The following is a 19,748-nucleotide window of genomic DNA, read 5'->3' as shown; positions in this document are numbered from 1 at the left end:
ATGGGTGTGGCCCCTGAGGGGGCACAACTCATAGAAGCTGGTCTCTCAACCGAGGTTGCTGAGACCATCCTTCAATCCAGAGCTCCCTCTACGAGGAAACTTTATGGCCTAAAGTGGAACCTGTTTGCGTCATGGTGTCACGAACGCCACTCAAACCCAGTCCACTGCCCGATCGGTACAGTGCTGGAGTTCCTGCAAACTCGTTTGTCCGCTGGGTTAGCTCACTCCACCCTGAAGGTGTACGTGGCGGCTATATCGGCTTACCACGCCCCTCAGGGCGGCCTTTCAGTGGGCAGAAACCCCCTGGTCTCACGTTTCCTCCGCGGTGCACTCAGGCTGAGGCCTCGTGCAAGACCGAGAGTCCCTACATGGGACCTGGCTGTGGTATTAGAAGCGCTGTGTAAGCCTCCCTTCGAGCCTCTGGAGGAGGCCTCCGATCGGATGCTTACCCTAAAAACAGCACTGCTGTTGGCGCTAACATCTCTTAAGAGAGTCGGTGACCTGCAGGCCCTTTCAGTGGCCCCTTCCCATATTGACTTTGCCCCAGGGTTGGCCAAAGCATTCCTCTACCCAAGAGCTGGGTACACACCCAAGGTCCCCTCAGTAACACCACAGCCAATAACGCTGCTAGCGTTTTATCCTCCTCCATTCGTGGAGCATGACCAGAGGAAGTATAACTTAATGTGTCCAGTAAGAGCACTAGACACTTATGTCCACAGAGCTGCCCTGTGGCGTAAATCAGAGCAATTGCTTGTCTGTTACGGCCCCCCTAAGAGGGGGTGCCCGGCTTCCAAGCCTACTATCAGTAAATGGATCGTTGATGCCATCTCTACTGCATACGAGTCCTCTGGTCTCCCATCACCGATGGGAGTCAAGGCTCACTCAACTCGAGGCGTCGCAGCCTCCAAAGCTCTGATGGCAGGTGTCCCAATCAAGGACATCTGCAGTGCGGCGGGTTGGTCCTCACCTCTTACGTTCGTCAGATTCTACGAACTAGACCTCAGAGCCACTCCGGGCTCAGTCATCCTTCAGCCCTAGCACTAAGGCTAGGCCCAAGAGGTCAAAAGGCGCTTTCCTTTGATTAAGGAAAGGAGTTTTTACCCCTTTTTGGTTCTGGCAAGTTCCCCAGACAAAGGCGTATGACTCCCCTCTACAGCCTCGTGTGCCCGAGGGCCGAGGCTTGTATTCCTCGTGTCTGGTGGTCGATCACAGACAGAGATGAGTTCCAGTGTCCTGGCAGGATTACCAGGCACTCCCTATGTCCCTCTTGTACTGGCTATACGCAGACAACGGACTACCATTTCTCCTCGTGTGCCTGAGGGCCGAGGAGCATCTTCTCCCTCTGCACTGGTCATATGACAGGCAGCGGTCGAGAACCTTAGCCTCGTGTGCCTGAGGGCCGAGGCCTTTATCCCTCTCGTCTGGTGGTGGATCACAGACAGAGATGAATTCCAGTGCCCTGGCAAGGTCACCAGGCACTTCTTGCGTCCCTCTTGTACTGGCTGTAATGCAGACAAAGGACCACTATCTTTCCTCGCGTGCCCAAGGGCCGAGGAATCCTTTTCTCCCCCTGCGCTGGTCTGCTGACAGGCAGCGGTTGAGATCCCTAGCCTCGTGTGCCTGAGGGCCGAGGCCTATTCTATCCCTCGTGTCTGGTGGCTGATCACAGACAGAGATGAATTCCAGTGCCCTGGCAAGGTCACCAGGCACTTCTTGCGTCCCTCTTGTACTGGCTGTAACGCAGACAATGGATCGCCACTTCTCCTCGAGTGCCCGAGGGCCGAGGAGCATTTCTCCCCCTGCACTGGTCGTGTGACAGGCAGCGGTCGAGAACCCTATCCTCGTGTGCCTGAGGGCCGAGGTCTCTTATCCCTCTTGTCTGGTGGTGGATCACAGACAGAGATGAATTCCAGTGCCCTGGCAAGATCACCAGGCACTTCTCGTGTCCCTCTTGTACTGGCTGTAATGCAGACAAAGGACCACCATCTCTCCTCGTGCGCCCGAGGGCCGAGGAACTTTTTCTCCCCCTGCACTGGTCTGAGGACAGGCAGCGGTTGAGAATCCTAGCCTCGCGTGCCTAAGGCCGAGGCCTACTCTATCCCTCTTGTCTGGTGGCTGATCACAGACAGAGATGAATTCCAGTGCCCTGGCAAGATCACCAGGCACTTCTCGTGTCCCTCTTGTACTGGCTGTAATGCAGACAAAGGACCACTATCTCTCCTCGCGTGCCTGAGGGCCGAGGAGCATTTCTCCCCCTGCGCTGGTCTCATGACAGGCAGCGGTTGAGAACACTAGCCTCGTGTGCCTGAAGGCCGAGGCCTATTCTATCCCTCTTGTCTGGTGGTTGATCACAGACAGAGATGAATTCCAGTGCCCTGGCAAGATCACCAGGTACTTCTTGCGTCCCTCTTGTACTGGCTGTAACGCAGACAAAGGACCGTCATTTCTCCTCGAGTGCCTGAGGGCCGAGGAGCATTTCTCCCCCTGCGCTGGTCTCAGGACAGGCAGCGGTCGAGAACACTATCCTCGTGTGCCCAAGGGCCGAGGTCTATTTATCCCTCTTGTCTGGTGGTGGATCACAGACAGAGATGAATTCCAGTGCCCTGGCAAGATCACCAGGCACTTCTCGTGTCCCTCTTGTACTGGCTGTAACGCAGACAAAGGACCACCATCTCTCCTCGAGTGCCTGAGGGCCGAGGCTCATTATCCCTCTTGTCTGGTGATGGATCACAGACAGAGGTGGATTACCACTCGCGTCCTGGCAAGATCACCAGGCGGAGTTACCACAGTGTCTCATCAGGTAAGTATTTCTAGACACTGTCCCTTCTCGGTCTTGCGAGACCAGACGAAGGATGACATGACCTCGTGGGCTCGAGGGCCGAGGTCTCTTTTCCCTCTGATCTGGTGGGCTCCACAGTCAGAGATGTATTACCACCCATGTCCTGGCAGGTTCCCCAGGCTGAGGTTTGTATTGTATTGTAACGCTGTTTTTCCCCCCTTGTTCTAGCAGACACTAGGCAGGGTGCGGAAATTATGGGGGCGTTGATACCTCGTTCCCCATAGCGTTTCAGGACGCAGTGTAGAGTTCCCGGAAGGGAACGTCTCAGGTTACGTATGTAACCCTGGTTCCCTGAGGGAACGAGACACTGCGTCTCGGACCATAATTCCCGCATCCCTGCTGCGCTCGCTTCATTCCTTTGAAGCTGACGCCGGCTTCAAACGCACGTGCTTTTATACTTCCTGGTCGGTGACGTCACCGCGCCTGTGACGTCACTCCCGTTTCTCATTGGACGTTGGACTATGACTCAGAGTGCGGCCCGCCAATGGCGTTCCCCATAGCGTTTCAGGACGCAGTGTCTCGTTCCCTCAGGGAACCAGGGTTACATACGTAACCTGAGACGATTTTTTTCCACCCTCAAGATTCCAGATTTTCAAATAGTTGTATTGGACAAATATTGTCCTATCCTAACAAACCATACATCAATGGAAAGCTTATTTATTCAGCTTTATCATGTGATGTATAAATCTCAATTTCAAAAAAGTGACCCTTATGACAGTTTTTTTGGTCCATGGTCACAAATGGCATTTAAAAAAAAAAAAAAAAAATCTGAAAACACAATGCAATTCTATAAACTATAAACCTAGCAAATATGGTCAAATCTGCTAACTAGTTATTCCTCATTTGTGCTTGTAATAGCATTCTGGAAACTTCTTAAAAGTCAAGTTCCCAGAGACATCTGTGCAACTTACAGCAAAATCATCAAAGTTGTTTGGCCAGTACTCCAGCTGTTCAAAAGTGCCACAATCCATGCTGAAGGGACCTGTAGTTCCGTTGTCTATGCTGGCATTGTTGATTAGACTGAAAGAAAAGCACACAGAGAGAGAAGAGGTTGAGATGTACAAACTATGAAAATAATAAGAAATGATTCTTGAGCAGAATCAACATATTATAATGATTTCTGAAGCCTACTGAAGACTCAAGAAATGGAATCACAGCAATAAATGACATATATATGTAAAGAAACTGTTATTAAATTGTAATATTATCTCACAATACAGTTTTTACTGTATTTTTGTTTCCTGTTAAAGGAATAGTTAACCCAAAAATTAAAGATTTGTCATTATTTATTCACCATCATGTCGTTCCAAACCTGCATAGGTTTATTTCTTATTTCAAAAACAAAAGAAGATATTTTGAAGAATTTTGAAGAAGCAAACAGTTGCTGGTCTCCACTGACTTCCATAGTAGGGACATCAACCATTTGAATACCAGCATTCTTCAAAATATCCTCTTTTATGTTAAACATAAGAAAGAACCTCATACCAGTTTGGAACAACATGAGGGTGAGTAAATGATGACAACATTTTAATTTTAGGTTGAACTATTTCTTCAAATGTGCAGTTGATGAACAGTACCTTGTGTTTGATGGAGCAGTTATAGCTCCCTGGAAAAGCCAGATTCCAAGAACGGCAAACACATAGTACACCACCTGCATCAAAGTACAAATGAAGAGTTACAAGTGAAATGTACAAGTGAAGAGACCAACCTATTCACCAATGATAAAACTGCAAGTAAAACTAGTCTCTTCACTTACCAATAGAATGCCAGCAAATGCCCGTAAGTTCTTCACCAGGTCCACAAGAGTGCTTGCCACCACAGCCATCAACTAAAGCGTGCACAAAAAAAAATCAAGACTTTTAAGCATTTATTAGTATACTCGTTACAGTATGACCAACTGTGAAAAAACACCGACTCCTGTGACTTTTTCCAAATATGTAGAGAATAATGTATAGTCAGGACCAAAAATGGTTTGAACAAAAGCAAACCAATATCTCTCCATCTGTCTGATGTTTCAAGCATTGAGTCCAGATCAAAATCCCCCTTAAATGACATAAACAGAGCTAAAATTGAGTTGTTTGAAAAAGAGAGGCCAAATTTCCTGTTCACTGCAAAATATGCTTTTCTTACTTAGATTTTTTTGTCTTGTTTCCAGCCAAAATATCTAAAAATTCTTAAATCAAGAAGGATTTTCTAGACAAGTAAAGATATTTTCTTGCTTTCAGAAAAAACAAGTCAAAATTAAGTGAGTTTTTGTTTAAAACAAGCTAAATAATCTGCCAATGGGGTAAGCAAAAAAATCTTAGCTCAAACTGAAAACAAGATTATTTTTCTTACTCCACTGGCAGATTAGTTTGCTTGCTTCAAGCAAAAAACGCAGTTAATTTTGACTTTTAATAAATAAAAAATCCTTTTTGATTCAAGAATTTTTAGATGTTGGTAGGATGTTGGTTGGAAACAAGACAAATTTTTTTGCAGTGTACGAACATCATTAATAGCTAGGAAGCAGATCTTTATAGTTATATTGCCTAAAGGCTGTGCAACCATATTGTAAATATAAGGTGCCGACATTTTCCAAGACATTTATGTTTGTTTGGTGGGTAATAAGTAAAAAAAAAAATTACGTTATTTTAGTGCAATGCAAACTTTTTAATTTTAATGCTGAGAAAAAATGCAATGTAGTATCATTGCACCTTGTGTGTATTTAGAACCAAGGATATTAAAGGATTAGTTCACTTCCATAACAAAAATTTACAAATAATATTCTCACCCCCATGTCATCCAAGATGTTCATGTCTTTCTTTCTTCAGTCATAAAGAAATTATGTTTCTTGAGGAAAACATTGCAGCTTCAAAGGGCTCTAAACAATCCCAGCTGAGGAAGAAGGGTCTTATCTAGCGAAACTTTTTTTTTTTTTATAACAATGTATATAGTTTTATAGGTTCAAGACAGTTAGGGTATGTCACAAAACTCCCATCATATTTTCTTGGTCAACTTCAAGATTGTTCTACATCGCTGTTTTACCTTTTTTGTTAAGGGTGTTTGATGTTCTTTGCATGTTCACTTTGCAAACACTGGGTCAGTACTTCTGCAGCGATGTAGGGTGATTTGAAATGATTGTTGAAGTTGAGGGAGAAAATGAGACAGGATTTTTCCAACATAGCCTAACTGTCTTAAACAGGAAAAAACAGGGTTCAGGCAGAGCAAGACAAGATGAAAGTTTGAGGTTAAAAAGTATATAAATTGCAATTTAAAAAAAAAATCCTTGGCTAGGATCGTTTACAACCACATTTGAGATCGTTTGAAGTTGTATTTAAACTGCATTTTGGAAGTTCAAACTCGGGGCACCATAGAAGTCCACTATATGGAGAAAATTCCTGAAATGTTTTCCTCAAAAAAACAATTTCTTTATGACTGAAGAAACAAAGACATGAACATCTTGGATGACAAGGGGGTGAGTAAATGATCTGTTTTTGTTCTGGAAGTGAACTAATCCTTTAATGTAAGGAGCCCGTCACCAACCTTGATTTCTGGAATTATCCTGAGGAAACGGAAAACAATTAACATGTTGACCAGTCGCACCATCTCCCACAAAGCCATCACTTGTTGTGGAATTGGATCCCTGTTAAGATAAAGCATGTAAAGCAGATGAGATTAAAGCATTTGGACAAGACATCAGGAGATTTGTTCATCAAATTGAGCTTATGATTGTAAACTCAAAAAAAAAAAAAAAAACACTCACACGTCCTTATAAGGAATCCTGTATGTGGTGAATATGGCAATCTGAACTGCCTGTTGAGAATAAAAGAAAAACACAATGTGTCTCCAGACATTGCCTTCACCACCTAAACAGCTATGCATGCCACATAATTTCTAATGATGAATTTTAAACAGCATTATATCACAAAAATACATAGGAAATGTGTTACCAGAAGAAGAACAGTGAGGAATCCATCAAAAATGTTATTTCTGTAAGACAGGTATCCTTTCCAACCAAAAGCCACTATTTTTAGTAACATCTCTATTAAATAGTACAGGATGAAAATACAGTTGAGGATCTAAAAGACAGAAAATATATTTTCATTAATATTTGCACTCAAAATTCAGAACACATATGTGACCCTGGACCACAAAACCAGTCTTAAGTCGCTGGGGTATATTTGTAGCAATAGCCAAAAATACATTGTATGGGTCAAAATTATTGTTTTTTCTTTTATGCCAAAAATCATTAGGAAATTAAGTAAAAATCATGTTCCATGAAGATTTTTTGTCAAATTCCTACTGTAAATATATCAAAATGTAATTTTTGATTAGTAATATGCATTGTTAAGAACTTAATTTGGACAACTTTAAAGGTGATTTTCTCAATATTCTGATTTTTTTGCACCCTCAGATTCCAGATTTCCAAATAGATGTATCTCGGCCAAATATTGTCCTATTCTAACAAACCATATATCAATAGAAAGCTTATCTATTGAGCTTTCATATGATGTATACATCTCAGTTTTGTAAAATTTAACCTTATGACTGGTTTTGTGGTCCAGGGTCACATATATCAACTATTGCTGAAAAAAATTTTTTTGATTAAAAGCATTTTTTTATCCAAATTAATTAAATAAAAAAAATAAAAAACATCCACTAATATTTCTATATGAAATGATGTTATTATTACAGTGAGATAAATTGTTTTCAATGCATGCATTAGACGGTCACCTCCATATAGAAGTAATTTTTCTCTGAGGTAGGTTTCTCTGAATTCAGAACCAAGACAGTCTGTAGAAAAACAATAGCAGATATCAGAGATGAACTTTAAGATTTAAAGAGTTAAAACAATTTCTCAGTTAGTTTGTGTTTTTTTGCACATGCTATCCACAAGATGGCACCATTTGTGCTCTACACAGACTTTGCAATCTATTTTTGTGAACTTATGATTATAATAACTTGTTTGTGTAAGAGTTAAGTGTTACACTTAATTGCTTAATATTAAAACCAACAATTTAAATTCAATTCCATTTAATTTGTCATATCTCAAGAGCCTCTTGCAGATTCATCATGAACCACTAGGTGGTGAACAACCAATTTGGAAAAACCCTGTTAATCTACTGAATTCTGGAAATGTATGTTCATTTCATCCAGAATTCATCATGTTCATTTTCCGAATGTACACTGCTCTTTATGTAAGGTGATGTAAATGATAATCAAATCAAGTAAAAGAAAATAGTTTCTTACACAGATACAGATGACATTTGCCAAAGCGACAATGTTCCCCAGCACAGTAATATAATAGTGACTGTAGACATACTGGATTTGCTGTAGAACACGAGAACTATATTCTGGTTTTGGTGGATGCTGCAGGGAAAAGACAAAAATAGAACTGTTCGTATGTCTGTTGACACCACAATTAAATCAAGAGTGTTGTTTAATTTAAATCTGATGAAGTAAAATCAACATGAAATTTAAAGAAACTCTGCTGCAGGTATAGTTTAATATTACGCTCACTTAACTGTATTCATTTATTAACAAAATGAAGCAAACTTTAAATGGTTATCTATTCTTGCCTGTTTTGCTGTTGTATTAGACTGATTAAGTTCCTCATTTTGTGACTGCATTGAGTTTCTGTGAATTGCCACACAGCTAATTCTCTTTGTGTCATTCTGATTCAAATTCTAACTCATAAAATGCAAGGGAACCAATTCTCAGTGATTCTAATAATAATTTATCTGACTTGTTCAAATTGTTATAAAAGGAGACTTCCTCAATTCAGACAGTGAAGTAAACTGATCCTCAAATGTAGATGATCAAACCTCTTTCATAAAATCCTTATCCAGTTCATTAAAGAGCCTCTGGAAGGCCTCGCCATTAATGAAGCCGTCTGGGAACTGCTGAGCAGCCTGGTGGAAACAAAAAACAGGTAAAACAAACATTCATGCCACACACTATTTACTTTAAGAAACTATTCCGCAGACTGTATTGACCTTAATGATAGCTTGTCTGCAGTAAGACTTCATGTGGACTCTATTCATGACCTGCAGAAACATGCTCACCGCCACTCGCTCCCTGAGCAGCAAGAGGAAAAGTCATGTGACAAGGCATAAAACACCAGAGAGCGAATGTTTGCTACGGTGCCTTGCGAAAGTATTCATGCCCCTTCATTTTTTTCACATTTAATGTTGCTGCCTTATGTTAAATTGCTTTGAATTACTATTTTTTTTTTCACATCGATCTACACTCCATACACCATCATGACAAAGCAATAGCAGAATTGTCACAACTTTATCATCTTATTAAAAAGAAAAAACTGAAATAAGTACATTGCATAAGTATTCATACCCTTAACTCAGTACTTAGCTGAAGCACCTTTACAGCCACAAGTCTTTTTGGGTATGATGCAACAAGATTTGCACATGAGCATTTGGCAATTATCTGCCATTCTTCTCCTCACCTTTTAACCTCTCAAGCTTTGTCAGCTTGGATAGGGGCTGGCAGACATTTTCACGCTTCTCTAGAAATATTTTATTGGTTTAATCCCAGGCTCTGGCTGGGTCACTCAAGGACACAGAGTTGTCTATAAGCCACTCTTGCTGTGTGCTTAGGGTCATTGTATTGATAGAAAGTGAACCTTCTGCCCAGTCTGAGGTTCTGAATGCTCTGGATTCCTTCTACACAAGTCCCACAGCATGATGCTGCTACCAGCACACTTTACTTTTAGGATGGTACTCTTCAGATGATGAGCAGTGTCTGCTTTCCTTCAAACACAATGCTTGAAGTTGAGGTTTATTAGACCATAGAATCTTATTTCTCACAGTCTGCGGGTCCTTTTGGTGCTTTTTTGCAAATGCCAAGTGTGTTTTCATGTCTTTTCAGTGAGGAGAGGATTGAGTCTTGCCACACCACCATAAAGCCCAAATTGGTGGAGTGTTGCAGTGATGTTTGTCCCTCTATAGATTTCTCTTATCTCCACATTTTATCATAGAACTCAAACAATACCGACCATCAGGTTCTTGGTCATCACTCTAGCCAAAGCCCCTCTCCATCAATTGCTCATTTTGGCCAGAAGGGCAGCTCTCTGTGCAATCCTGTTTCTGAGCTCTACAGGCAGTTTTTTTGGTTTTTGCTCTGATATGCATTTTCAGCTATTAGACCTCTTATTAAGATGTGTGTGCCTTTCTAAATCATACCACTTTAACTGAATTTTAACTGAATTCACTTGAAGTGTAGTAACATCTACAAGCAATATGATTGCTCTAAATTTCCAGCTGTTCCAGATTTGAATACTTATGCAATGGAATAATTTAAGTTTTTAATTTTTAATAAATTTGAAAAGATGTTAAAAAACCTGCTTTTTGCTTTGCCATTATGGTGAATGCAGTGTGGATTAATGTGGGGGAAAAAGCAATTTAAAGCAGTTTAACATAGCAGCAACATAGCAAAACATGACAAAAATGAAGGAGTATGAATACTTTCGCAAGGCACTGTATACGGAAGAAAGACTAAAATGCTGGAGAGGAATTAATCTTACACATGTCCTTCAGACTGAGTGCTGGTGTGACCTCGGCCTGGACAGCATAGCACCTCGAAAGCAGCCCGAATACCCAGACGCCTCCTGATTATAGACGTCTGAACTGACATCTGAACACACAGACAATAACATCAATAATTAAAGGAACAATTTAGCTAAAATAATGTACTGATGCTTATTTTGTCTCAAACATGTATGAATGACTTCACAAAACACAAAAGGAATTTTTGAAGAATGTTCAGGCCACTCTTTTCCATGCAATAAAAATCTTAAAAAGTCTTGAAAAACAGAGTCATACGGAAATTCATACGTTTATTATTGTGCTTTTTTTGGCGCTTGATGGACCCTACTTAGTTTTGTTGTATGGAAAAGAGGAGCATGGAAATTATAAAATACATTCTGTGCTCCATGGGGAAAAAAAGAAAAAAAAACAACAACACTCATATGAGTTTAAATAGTAACAGAATATAGATTGCTGAACTATTCCTTTAACAATCAAGCAAATTCTTTAAACAATGTCTAATGTAAGTACATCACTCACCAGTAAATATCCCCTGAACTGGTTATAAATAATAGCCGTCATTAGATTCATTAACAAATACGTTCCTGACAAGGAAAAAAGAAAGAAAAAGATCAGTGTTTAATGCAGGTGGAGAGTTATGAATGCAAGTAATATTAACTGCATTATATATAATACTACCACTCAAAAGTCTGAAATAATTAAGACTTTTTTTAATCTCTTATGCTCACCAAAGCTGCATTTGCATTTTCTCTTTTAATATGTGACCCTGGACCACAAAACCAGTCATAAGGTTAAATTTGACAAAACTGAGATTTATACAGCATATGAAAGCTCAATAAATAAGCTTTCTATTGATGTATGGTTTGTTAGGATAGGACAATATTTGACTGAGATACATCTATTTGAAATCAGAAATCTGAGGATGCAAAAAAAATCAAAAAGACTGAGAAAATCACCTTTAAAGTTGTCCAAATTAGGTTCTTAACAATGCATATTACAAATCAAAAATTACATTTTGATATGTTTACAGTAGGAATATTACAAAAAATCTTCATGGAACATGAACTTTACTTAATTTCTTAATGATTTTTGGCATAAAAGAAAAATCAAAAAATTTGACCCATGCAATGTATTTTTGGCTATTGCTACAAATATACCCCAGCGACTTAAGACTGGTTTTGTGGTCCAGGGTCACATATATTCTAAAATGCAACTTATTCCTGTGAAGGAAAAGCTTAGTTTTCTTCAGCCATTACTCCAGTCACATGATCTTTCCGAACTAATCATAAGAGACTTCTTTAAGAAATATTACAAAATCTTACATTATTCCAAACTTTTGAACAGCAGCATATATGCAACTGATCTGAATGCCATGAAAACTTACCAAACACACTAAAGAGTATAAAAAATATAGAATAGCCACGGTTCAGAGAGTATGCTGGAATCATGACTGTTGAGAGAGGAAGACATGTTGTGGTGAACACGGGTTACAAGAAAGGTAGGTAGGAAATTTAGGCAGTTTCACACTTAAAACTAATACAGATACCTGTGAAAGTTTAACAGAACTTTGTGACAGGTCACAAGACATCACGACATGTGGTTAAAGCCAATGACTCATACCCTCCACTGTAATGAGCCAGAGATGACTGAGAATTCGACACAGCAATGCCAAAATGTCATCTGTGTCACCGACCATCTAAGAGTCATTCAGTGATTTGCACCTCCTGAGAGACTTTAACAACATTTACAGCCAGACGTACCGTCAGGGTTATTGGCTGTCGTTAGCAGCACTAGCAGAGAAGACAGGGCCTTTGGCAGGTTTTTGAAGTAGGTTTCCCATTCTCCATTCTTCTTAGGGTCCTACAGAAACACATCTATTCAGTCAACTGTAGCAACTCACTTTCCCTGCTAAATAATTCAATGTAAATTTAAAGGTTGGATGGTGTGTGTCCCTTTACCAGCCAGATGGCAATCACAGATTGCACATTTAATACATTACTCAAGTTTTCTGCAGGTTTTATGAGGTAAACATAAGACAATTTAGGACCTTTGTAAGGCCAAGACTAGGACCAAGAAAATGTAAGGAATAAATTGAAGAGAACACAAAAAAGTTAATAAAAACACTTCAGTATTGATGTGAGTGAATAATATCAGTTTGATTTGAACAAGAACAGAAACTCAACAAGTTTTTATACCCAATTGACAAATATGTTTCCTGTTTCCTGTTTTAAGCATAAACTCACTTAATTTGGTTACATTTTCTCAAGTTAATCTAAACATCCTTAAATCTTGATTTAGATATTTGTACTGTAAAACAAAAAATACAGAGGAAGATATTAATAGCAAATGCATCTGAAAAAAAAATGCATGCATTATTTATGGATTCGGCTTTAAGACTTTCTGATTTAAACTCTAAAAACCTTTCGTCACCTTAGAATTATAAGGTTCTATCTGACATTTTTGGAACGGACATCTATGGAACGCAAAAACTTTGAAGCTCAGAATCTCAGAAGTTCTCGGAATGCAGATAGAACCTTATAATTCTAAGGCGCTTTAGGCACCCACACACTCTGAATACTAAATGTTCACATTTTCTGTAAGTGGTGCCATGCCTGCGGAAAGACTTCTGCTATGTGTTGTAGATGGATGCTATGTGGTTTCTGAGGTATTCAGCATGTGTTCTACTAGGGTGATTTACATGGTTGCTCTGTGGCCACTTCCTGCCCCATGTCAAAAGATCCCACATCCAAGCCTTTATAATTTGATCTCTAAATATAGTTTAGGTTTCTCCATCAACATAAATCTTTGCATTGTTACCGTGCTACTCCGCTTGTGACGGTCAGTAGTCACAAACATAGGATGCAATGAGAAACTTCATCACATTACATTATCAAGCTTCGGAGAAACACAAAAACAAAGTACAGGTAGCCTCTGTGTGTTGTTTAATATATAAAAGATAAAGCACAATCATCTGGTTACTGTTGCATAATAAACTTGATCGGGGTGATCTTGTAAAACCATGAAGGGGTTTATTTAGCTAAATTATAATGACCGTGTGACTATATCAGGTTATTATATCTTTACTCATCAAATTAATACACACCTTGACATTAAATTGGAAGTGAAGCAGTCAGTCAAGTTTACATTATTTAGTAAACTGATTTCCACGTTAATAAAAAGATATATAAAAATGTAACCATTTTAATGAAAAAAGGATATTTTGTTATAGCTTTTGGAGCAAGGGCATCGCCATCATGCAATACCATTTGTTGTGGGTGGAAGAAGTCGTGAATCCGCTGATTTGGGGTGAAGAGCAGGTCAGAAACAATATGTGTTTATGTGGATACTAGTCAAGACAGCGATAATTTTGTTTGCATTGGCTGAAGAAGACATAAAAGAGAAGTTCATTTGGTACTTGTGTGCTATCCAAGCTGCAGCTTTTTGTGTGCGTGTGAGTACTGCACTAAAATCTCTTTCATGCTGTCTTGCGCTTGAATGGCTTGAAAGACTTTAATGTTTAAACCGGCGAGGCTTAAAACATGCGAAAATTATAAACTTTATTGAGGAAGCAGCACTAGCCTGATCGTTCAGATATGTGATTACATTTAGCTAATCACAGGTGAGCATAAAATATGTTACATACAGGGCTGTTTTATCCTAATGGGCAACATGGGCTGCAGCCCAGGACTCCGAACACTAGAGGGCCCCCGATACAATTCTCTTTTGTGATAATACACCAAAGAAGGGTTCCGTATGAAAGTTATACGGAATGCAGCTTATCCCTTATTTGCAGGCATACACCGTATGACCACCTAGAACAGGGGTCGGTAACCTACGGCGTCTATGCCAGCGGTGGCACGCAGAGGGATAATCGCTGACACGCCAGCAATATGAAAAAATGCATACTGATGTACAATTTTGGGGTAATAACTTCTCATAGAAACAGCCAGTTAGGAGCTATAAATACTATTAAATTGTGAGAATTAACTTGCACTATGGATGCGCACGTCAATGTCAAAATGGCTGAGATGGCCAATGAAATCAAAGTGGGTGGGATCAAAACTTTGTGATGTTTGATGTTGGATATATATTTTTTTTTAAGAGAAAATCACAGGGTTCCCACACCTTAGTTAACTCCGGTACCCTCAAATTCAAGGGCTAAATGTGGGGACACATTTCAAGCTAGAGCAAGGTTACATTGTGTTACCTTTTAAGATACATTGTTACAGTTTTCATGTGTCAAACACAACTATGCATTTATTTTTGGCCATATGACAGAGATCTGATATTCTTTTTGTCAAAGTACCTTACGCAGGAAACACTTAACGCAATGCGTAAATTCGCAAATGTGTGTAACGAGCGTAAATCAAGCAAGCTAATATACACAGGCCGGAGGGAATAATAGGGATTTTTTTTTCCATGAAACTTCTTGTACAACATATATTGCAGCACTTTTAAGTATTTCAACCAGTGGGAACTCAGAAATCAGTTTACTTGACTGACTGCTTCACTTACATTTTAAATAATAATATGAGTTGAAATTATTTCAGCTGATCTGCTCGTAATTTTTAATCATTCTAAAAATAAATAAATAAATAAATAAACTTTAAAAACATTTTACAACTTTAAAGTTTCTCCTCCATAAGCTGCACTGAGGTATCTTTCATGTCTAAAGCACAAATTCTAGTGTTGAATTATGTGTCAAAATGAAATACTTGGGGACAGGGGTTTGTTAAATCAAAAAGTGGGCCCATATAGGTATTGATAGAAATTAAATAATAAGGGTGTGATAAAGTCTTACATCTGATTTGGCAAAGATCAGCATTCCAATCATTGTGAATAAGCAGAGATGTAACGCCAGAAGCAGGATAACACTAAAACAGAAAGAGAGAAAAACAAAGAGAACACTTCTGGTCAATGTTCATAGTCATCATTTTTAAATGATCATATTAGAATGGAACTGCGAACTGAGAAGTGAAAGTAAGGAATTAAATGCAGTCTGTTTTGGGAAAACCCCTTTTTACAGAGATTGTTATTACCTTGCTATTTCTGGAAGAGTCCTCTTGATACATTTTAGAGTTTTCTTCATGAGGGAGGAGTTTTGCAACAGGAAAAATGGGCGAATTAGTCTCCTGACTCTTAAACTCTGTGGGACAGAATGACAAGGCAACATTACAATCAAAAGACCTGGTGCTGACAGCTACCTGAGGCATGCTCAGGCTTTACTTACTTAAGAATATGAAGGAATAGATCATCCCAAAATTTAATTTCCCCCATATCATATTTGATTTGAAGAATTTGAGTGACAATGGAGGGAAGAATTCAAAATACAACTTAAATTTTGGTCTGTCCTTTAAATGAGGGTTTATGGGGAGTTTTCTTGGCTTAACTATGTCTTTAACTTTATGGAGGACAATAAGTGCTGCTTAAAAATAAAATAATGAAATCAATTATTAATATATTGGATCAAAAATAAAAATGTGATCAACCACACATCAAATTTACAAATAGACATTTAAAATTCTATTTAATCATGTTTAAACATGTAGTTAAATATCCTTTTTATGCATTATAAGAATATTTTATTTAGACAGTAGAGTTGGTCATATCTTTGAAATTTAATTCATGAAACTACATAAAGAGGTATATTTATGTCATATGAGTGTGGTTTATTGATGTATTACTTTATTGTCACATTTAATTTAAAAGTGTTTCAATCTTAATTTTAATTTAATAATACCTGCCATTTCTTGGTAATTATTTGTGAAATTTACTAGCAAATTCTGAGTGAAAACTGTTTCAACACCAATTTTATTTTTTCAGTGCAGGAATATGTCAAAGTGTAAATATTGTTATATGATATACACCTCACCTCATTGCAATCCATGCTAACACTCAACATCCAATCAATAACTGATGCTGCAATCACGACTATATAACCGATCAGCCATTTGTTCATACGAAACTCTTCCCATCCTATCAGATAAGTCTGCAAAACAAACAATATATCCAACATGTTCCTTAATATAATTTTAAGCAACATTACAAAACAAATGGTAACAGTTAAAGTAAACGGTCAGTTTAACTGTTTAAGGGATAGTTCACCAAAAATCAAAAAGAGCTGCATGGACATTGTATACCACACAAGAAAGAAAGCCATACGGGCTTGAATGGTGAATAAGGGGAAAAGTTGTGTTTTTGGATAAACTATCCATTTAATGCTATGCCAATAGTAAAGTAAATTTATTTCCGGATTTCTACCTTCACAGTAACGTCTAGGATGAAAATACAAAGGCAGACGATCTCAATCCCTTCCGTCAGTCCACAGGGTGGCTCCCAGGGCTTGGGTTTGAAACGAATGTCCGAGGTGTAGGTTAGAGAGGAGGGTGTCTCAATGAAGGCCAGAGCCAGTACAACAGCAATAGTGAACCCTAGACCCCTTCAAGACAGAGAGAGAGAGTGTGAAATTGATACTGACAGAGAGAAAAATAAGCAAATATATACATAAGTCAAAGAGTACAGGTCAAAATAATTGCAGAAATGTTACTAATGTCACTGCAAACAAAATAGCAATGTTCATTTTAGCATCCCTACATCTTAACATGAGATCAGTGTCTTGTCATGACCATGTAAAGTCAGTAAACATAGTAACTTATGCAGGATAAACACAAACAAAAGGGTTTTAAATTAACCTTTTCAATCACTAGGTAAATTAAGTTATTGGCCATTTAGAATTTCAAAACTAGAATGTTTTACATAAAATGGGTTATCAAAATCACAATAAATAAGTAAATTCTCTGTGACAGCACTTAATTTCCAAACATCGCTTATAATGTTTAATGTTAAACAAATTTAAGATCAGCGGACAGACTGTCTGTTAATTGTTATCATACCATGATAACAAAATTATACCCCAGCATTTAATTTAACTAATGTAAAAGTCTCATGCCCTTCGTATAAGCATATTGATGAGAAGATTTTTAAATTAAACCAATACAGCGCATTGCAATAAACACGCTAAAGGGCGCTTTGACATCTGTATAATGGCACGCAAAAGTCTTGGACAATTGAGAACAGGTTAAAAAAAGTGGCCTCTTGTCTACAAGAGCTGAGGAAGACAGTAAACTGGTCACACAAAGGGCTGATGGAAAGAAAAAGGGTGCTCTAATATATTTCCCTATGTGAAGACTTGCAAAAACAACGAAAAACCGGGGTTCAAGCGCATTATAGGAGAAGTCCACTTCCAGAACAAAAATTTACAGATAATTTAGTCACCCCCTTGTCATCCAAGACTTTTGTGACTTTCTTTGATCAGTCGATAAGGAATTATGTTTCTTGAAGAAAAAAATTCAGCAATTATCTCTATATAATGGATGTCAATGGTGCCCCCAAGTTTGAACGTCCAAAATACAGTTTAAATGCAGCTTCAAATGGCTCTAAATGATCCAAGCCCAGGAAGAAGGGTCTTATCTAGCAAAACAATCTGTCATTTTCGAAACAAATTGACAATTTATATACTTTTTTAACCTCAAATCTTGTCTAAGTCTGTCTAAGTCTGTGTGATCTAATTTTCTTCCCCAACTTCAAAATCGTTCTAAATCGCTGCAGAAGTACAGACCCAGTGTTTACAATGTAAACAAACAAAGTAGATCAAATGCCCTTTACAAAAAAAAAACGAAAAAAAAAAAAAACACAACGGTAAAACAGGAATGTAGGACGATTTTGACGTTGAAGAAAACCAGAAGGGAGTTTTTCGACATACCCTAACTGTATTGACCGTATTAAACCAGGTAAAACGCACAGAGACTTAGACAAGATGAGTGTTTGAGGTTAAAAAGTATATAAATTGTCAATTTGTTTTGGAAATGACAGATCGTTTTGCTAGATAAGACCCTTCTTCGTCTGCATTCATGCATTTTGGAAGTTCAAACTTGGAGGCACCACTGAAATCCACTATAAGGAGATAATTCCTGAAACGTTTTCCTCAAGAAACAAACATTTCTTATCGAATGAAGAAAGAAATCCTGAACACATGAACATCTTGGATGACAAGGGGGTGAGTAAATTTTTGTTCTGGAAGTGGATATTGCTTGGGCAATTAAACACATATGAAAAAATACATTAATTAGCAAGCTTGTAACCACCTAAATCAATTATTTAAAAAGCATTTTGGCAAATCCAGGTCATTTACCATTGAAATATTGTTTTTCAGACCTTTGAAGCCGTAAGTCAAACAGGCCCACCGAGTTTAGTTTCGATCGACCCAACGTTAGCAATGTCTAATAAGTGCTCAAACTTCATCGGCGTATGGCGGCCATGTTTTTTGAGATTTAGACTTTTCCTTATAGACATTTGTGGCATTTTGGACCAAGACTGTACACAGAGATTTTCATGTCGATAGGACAAATTGTGTAAGTATAGCAATTTTCAGGAGTTATAGGCATTTTGGCCCTTCCCCTTTCAAACGTTTTGGCATCGCTTTCCCACGGTGAGTCGAAAGTTCGAATTTTTTTGATAATTATTGACATTCCCTCTCCGGAGAAACTTTCTGCACTAGTTTGATTCCAATCGGGTGAAAAACCTAAGACAAGTTTTGTCCAACGTGAGCCAATTATTCCAGTGGTTTAAGGGTTATGAGTGATTTCGGACTTTTGATCGCTGTAGCACCCCCATCAGACTGATTGGGGTGAACCTTGGTGATGTTGGCAGCGGTGTGAGTTCTACATTCCCTCCAAGTTTCAAGTCTCGATGACTTACGGTTTGGTCTGCATGATCAGTTTTATGTAGAGATTGCTGATCCGTGACCCTTCTAACAATTACAATACGGTTTCAGCGCTACACACTTGAACCCCTAAAAAAACATACTTATTACTGAAAAATGCACAATAAATCTTTCAGACTAGGGTGAAATCAGTATGTATATCTATTTCTCCCAAATTGTTGTTAATGTATTTCAATGGGAAACTATGTGAGTGGCTCACTTTGTCACAGCAGGATGTTTGTCTTGTCCAATGTGCGACTCTGTTATGTTGAATGGGAAGGGCTTTGATAGCGATGATATGGAAAATGATAGATTAATAAATCACATCCCCCCAAACTGGCTAGTGAATTTATATGTTACCCAGCATGGGTAATTTTCACCCACATTTGGCAGGTTTTAATTTCTAACTTTGCAAGGGTACCAGAAATGGACATGATGTAACTCTAAGTACTGGTAATGCATAATTAGTCTAGCAGTCCTTCTGCCTAGAACATTAATTACACCACAAAAGGATGACATGGACAATTTAACTTTTTTGTACAGAAAAAAAAATAGAAGCACTTTGACAAAAATACAAGGGATAATTCTGCTTTTTATTATTATTGCT

General features: G+C 38.6%; 1 protein-coding gene across 1 annotated transcript in view; it reads right to left on the bottom strand.

The window, feature by feature from the left end:
- tpcn2 (two pore segment channel 2) overlaps positions 1-19,748 on the bottom strand; it is a 44,142-nt gene that overhangs the window by 7,995 nt on the left and 16,399 nt on the right. The window contains exons 2-19 of the mRNA XM_073835783.1: positions 16,642-16,819; positions 16,253-16,369; positions 15,420-15,526; positions 15,182-15,254; positions 12,141-12,240; positions 11,765-11,830; positions 10,900-10,964; positions 10,359-10,468; positions 8,815-8,896; positions 8,644-8,730; positions 8,069-8,188; positions 7,553-7,612; positions 6,769-6,897; positions 6,582-6,631; positions 6,362-6,461; positions 4,596-4,667; positions 4,417-4,490; positions 3,751-3,859 (exon numbers count right to left, since the gene is read on the bottom strand). Of these exons, the coding sequence (XP_073691884.1) occupies positions 3,751-3,859; positions 4,417-4,490; positions 4,596-4,667; positions 6,362-6,461; positions 6,582-6,631; positions 6,769-6,897; positions 7,553-7,612; positions 8,069-8,188; positions 8,644-8,730; positions 8,815-8,896; positions 10,359-10,468; positions 10,900-10,964; positions 11,765-11,830; positions 12,141-12,240; positions 15,182-15,254; positions 15,420-15,526; positions 16,253-16,369; positions 16,642-16,819 (1,699 nt within the window). The remainder of the gene's footprint in view (positions 1-3,750; positions 3,860-4,416; positions 4,491-4,595; positions 4,668-6,361; positions 6,462-6,581; positions 6,632-6,768; positions 6,898-7,552; positions 7,613-8,068; positions 8,189-8,643; positions 8,731-8,814; positions 8,897-10,358; positions 10,469-10,899; positions 10,965-11,764; positions 11,831-12,140; positions 12,241-15,181; positions 15,255-15,419; positions 15,527-16,252; positions 16,370-16,641; positions 16,820-19,748) is intronic.

The sequence above is a fragment of the Garra rufa genome, chromosome 3 (assembly GCF_049309525.1).
Source record: "Garra rufa chromosome 3, GarRuf1.0, whole genome shotgun sequence".
Lineage (NCBI taxonomy): Eukaryota > Metazoa > Chordata > Actinopteri > Cypriniformes > Cyprinidae > Garra > Garra rufa.
Note: the sequence above shows the minus strand (reverse complement) of the source record. Positions and strands in the feature narration are given on the sequence as shown.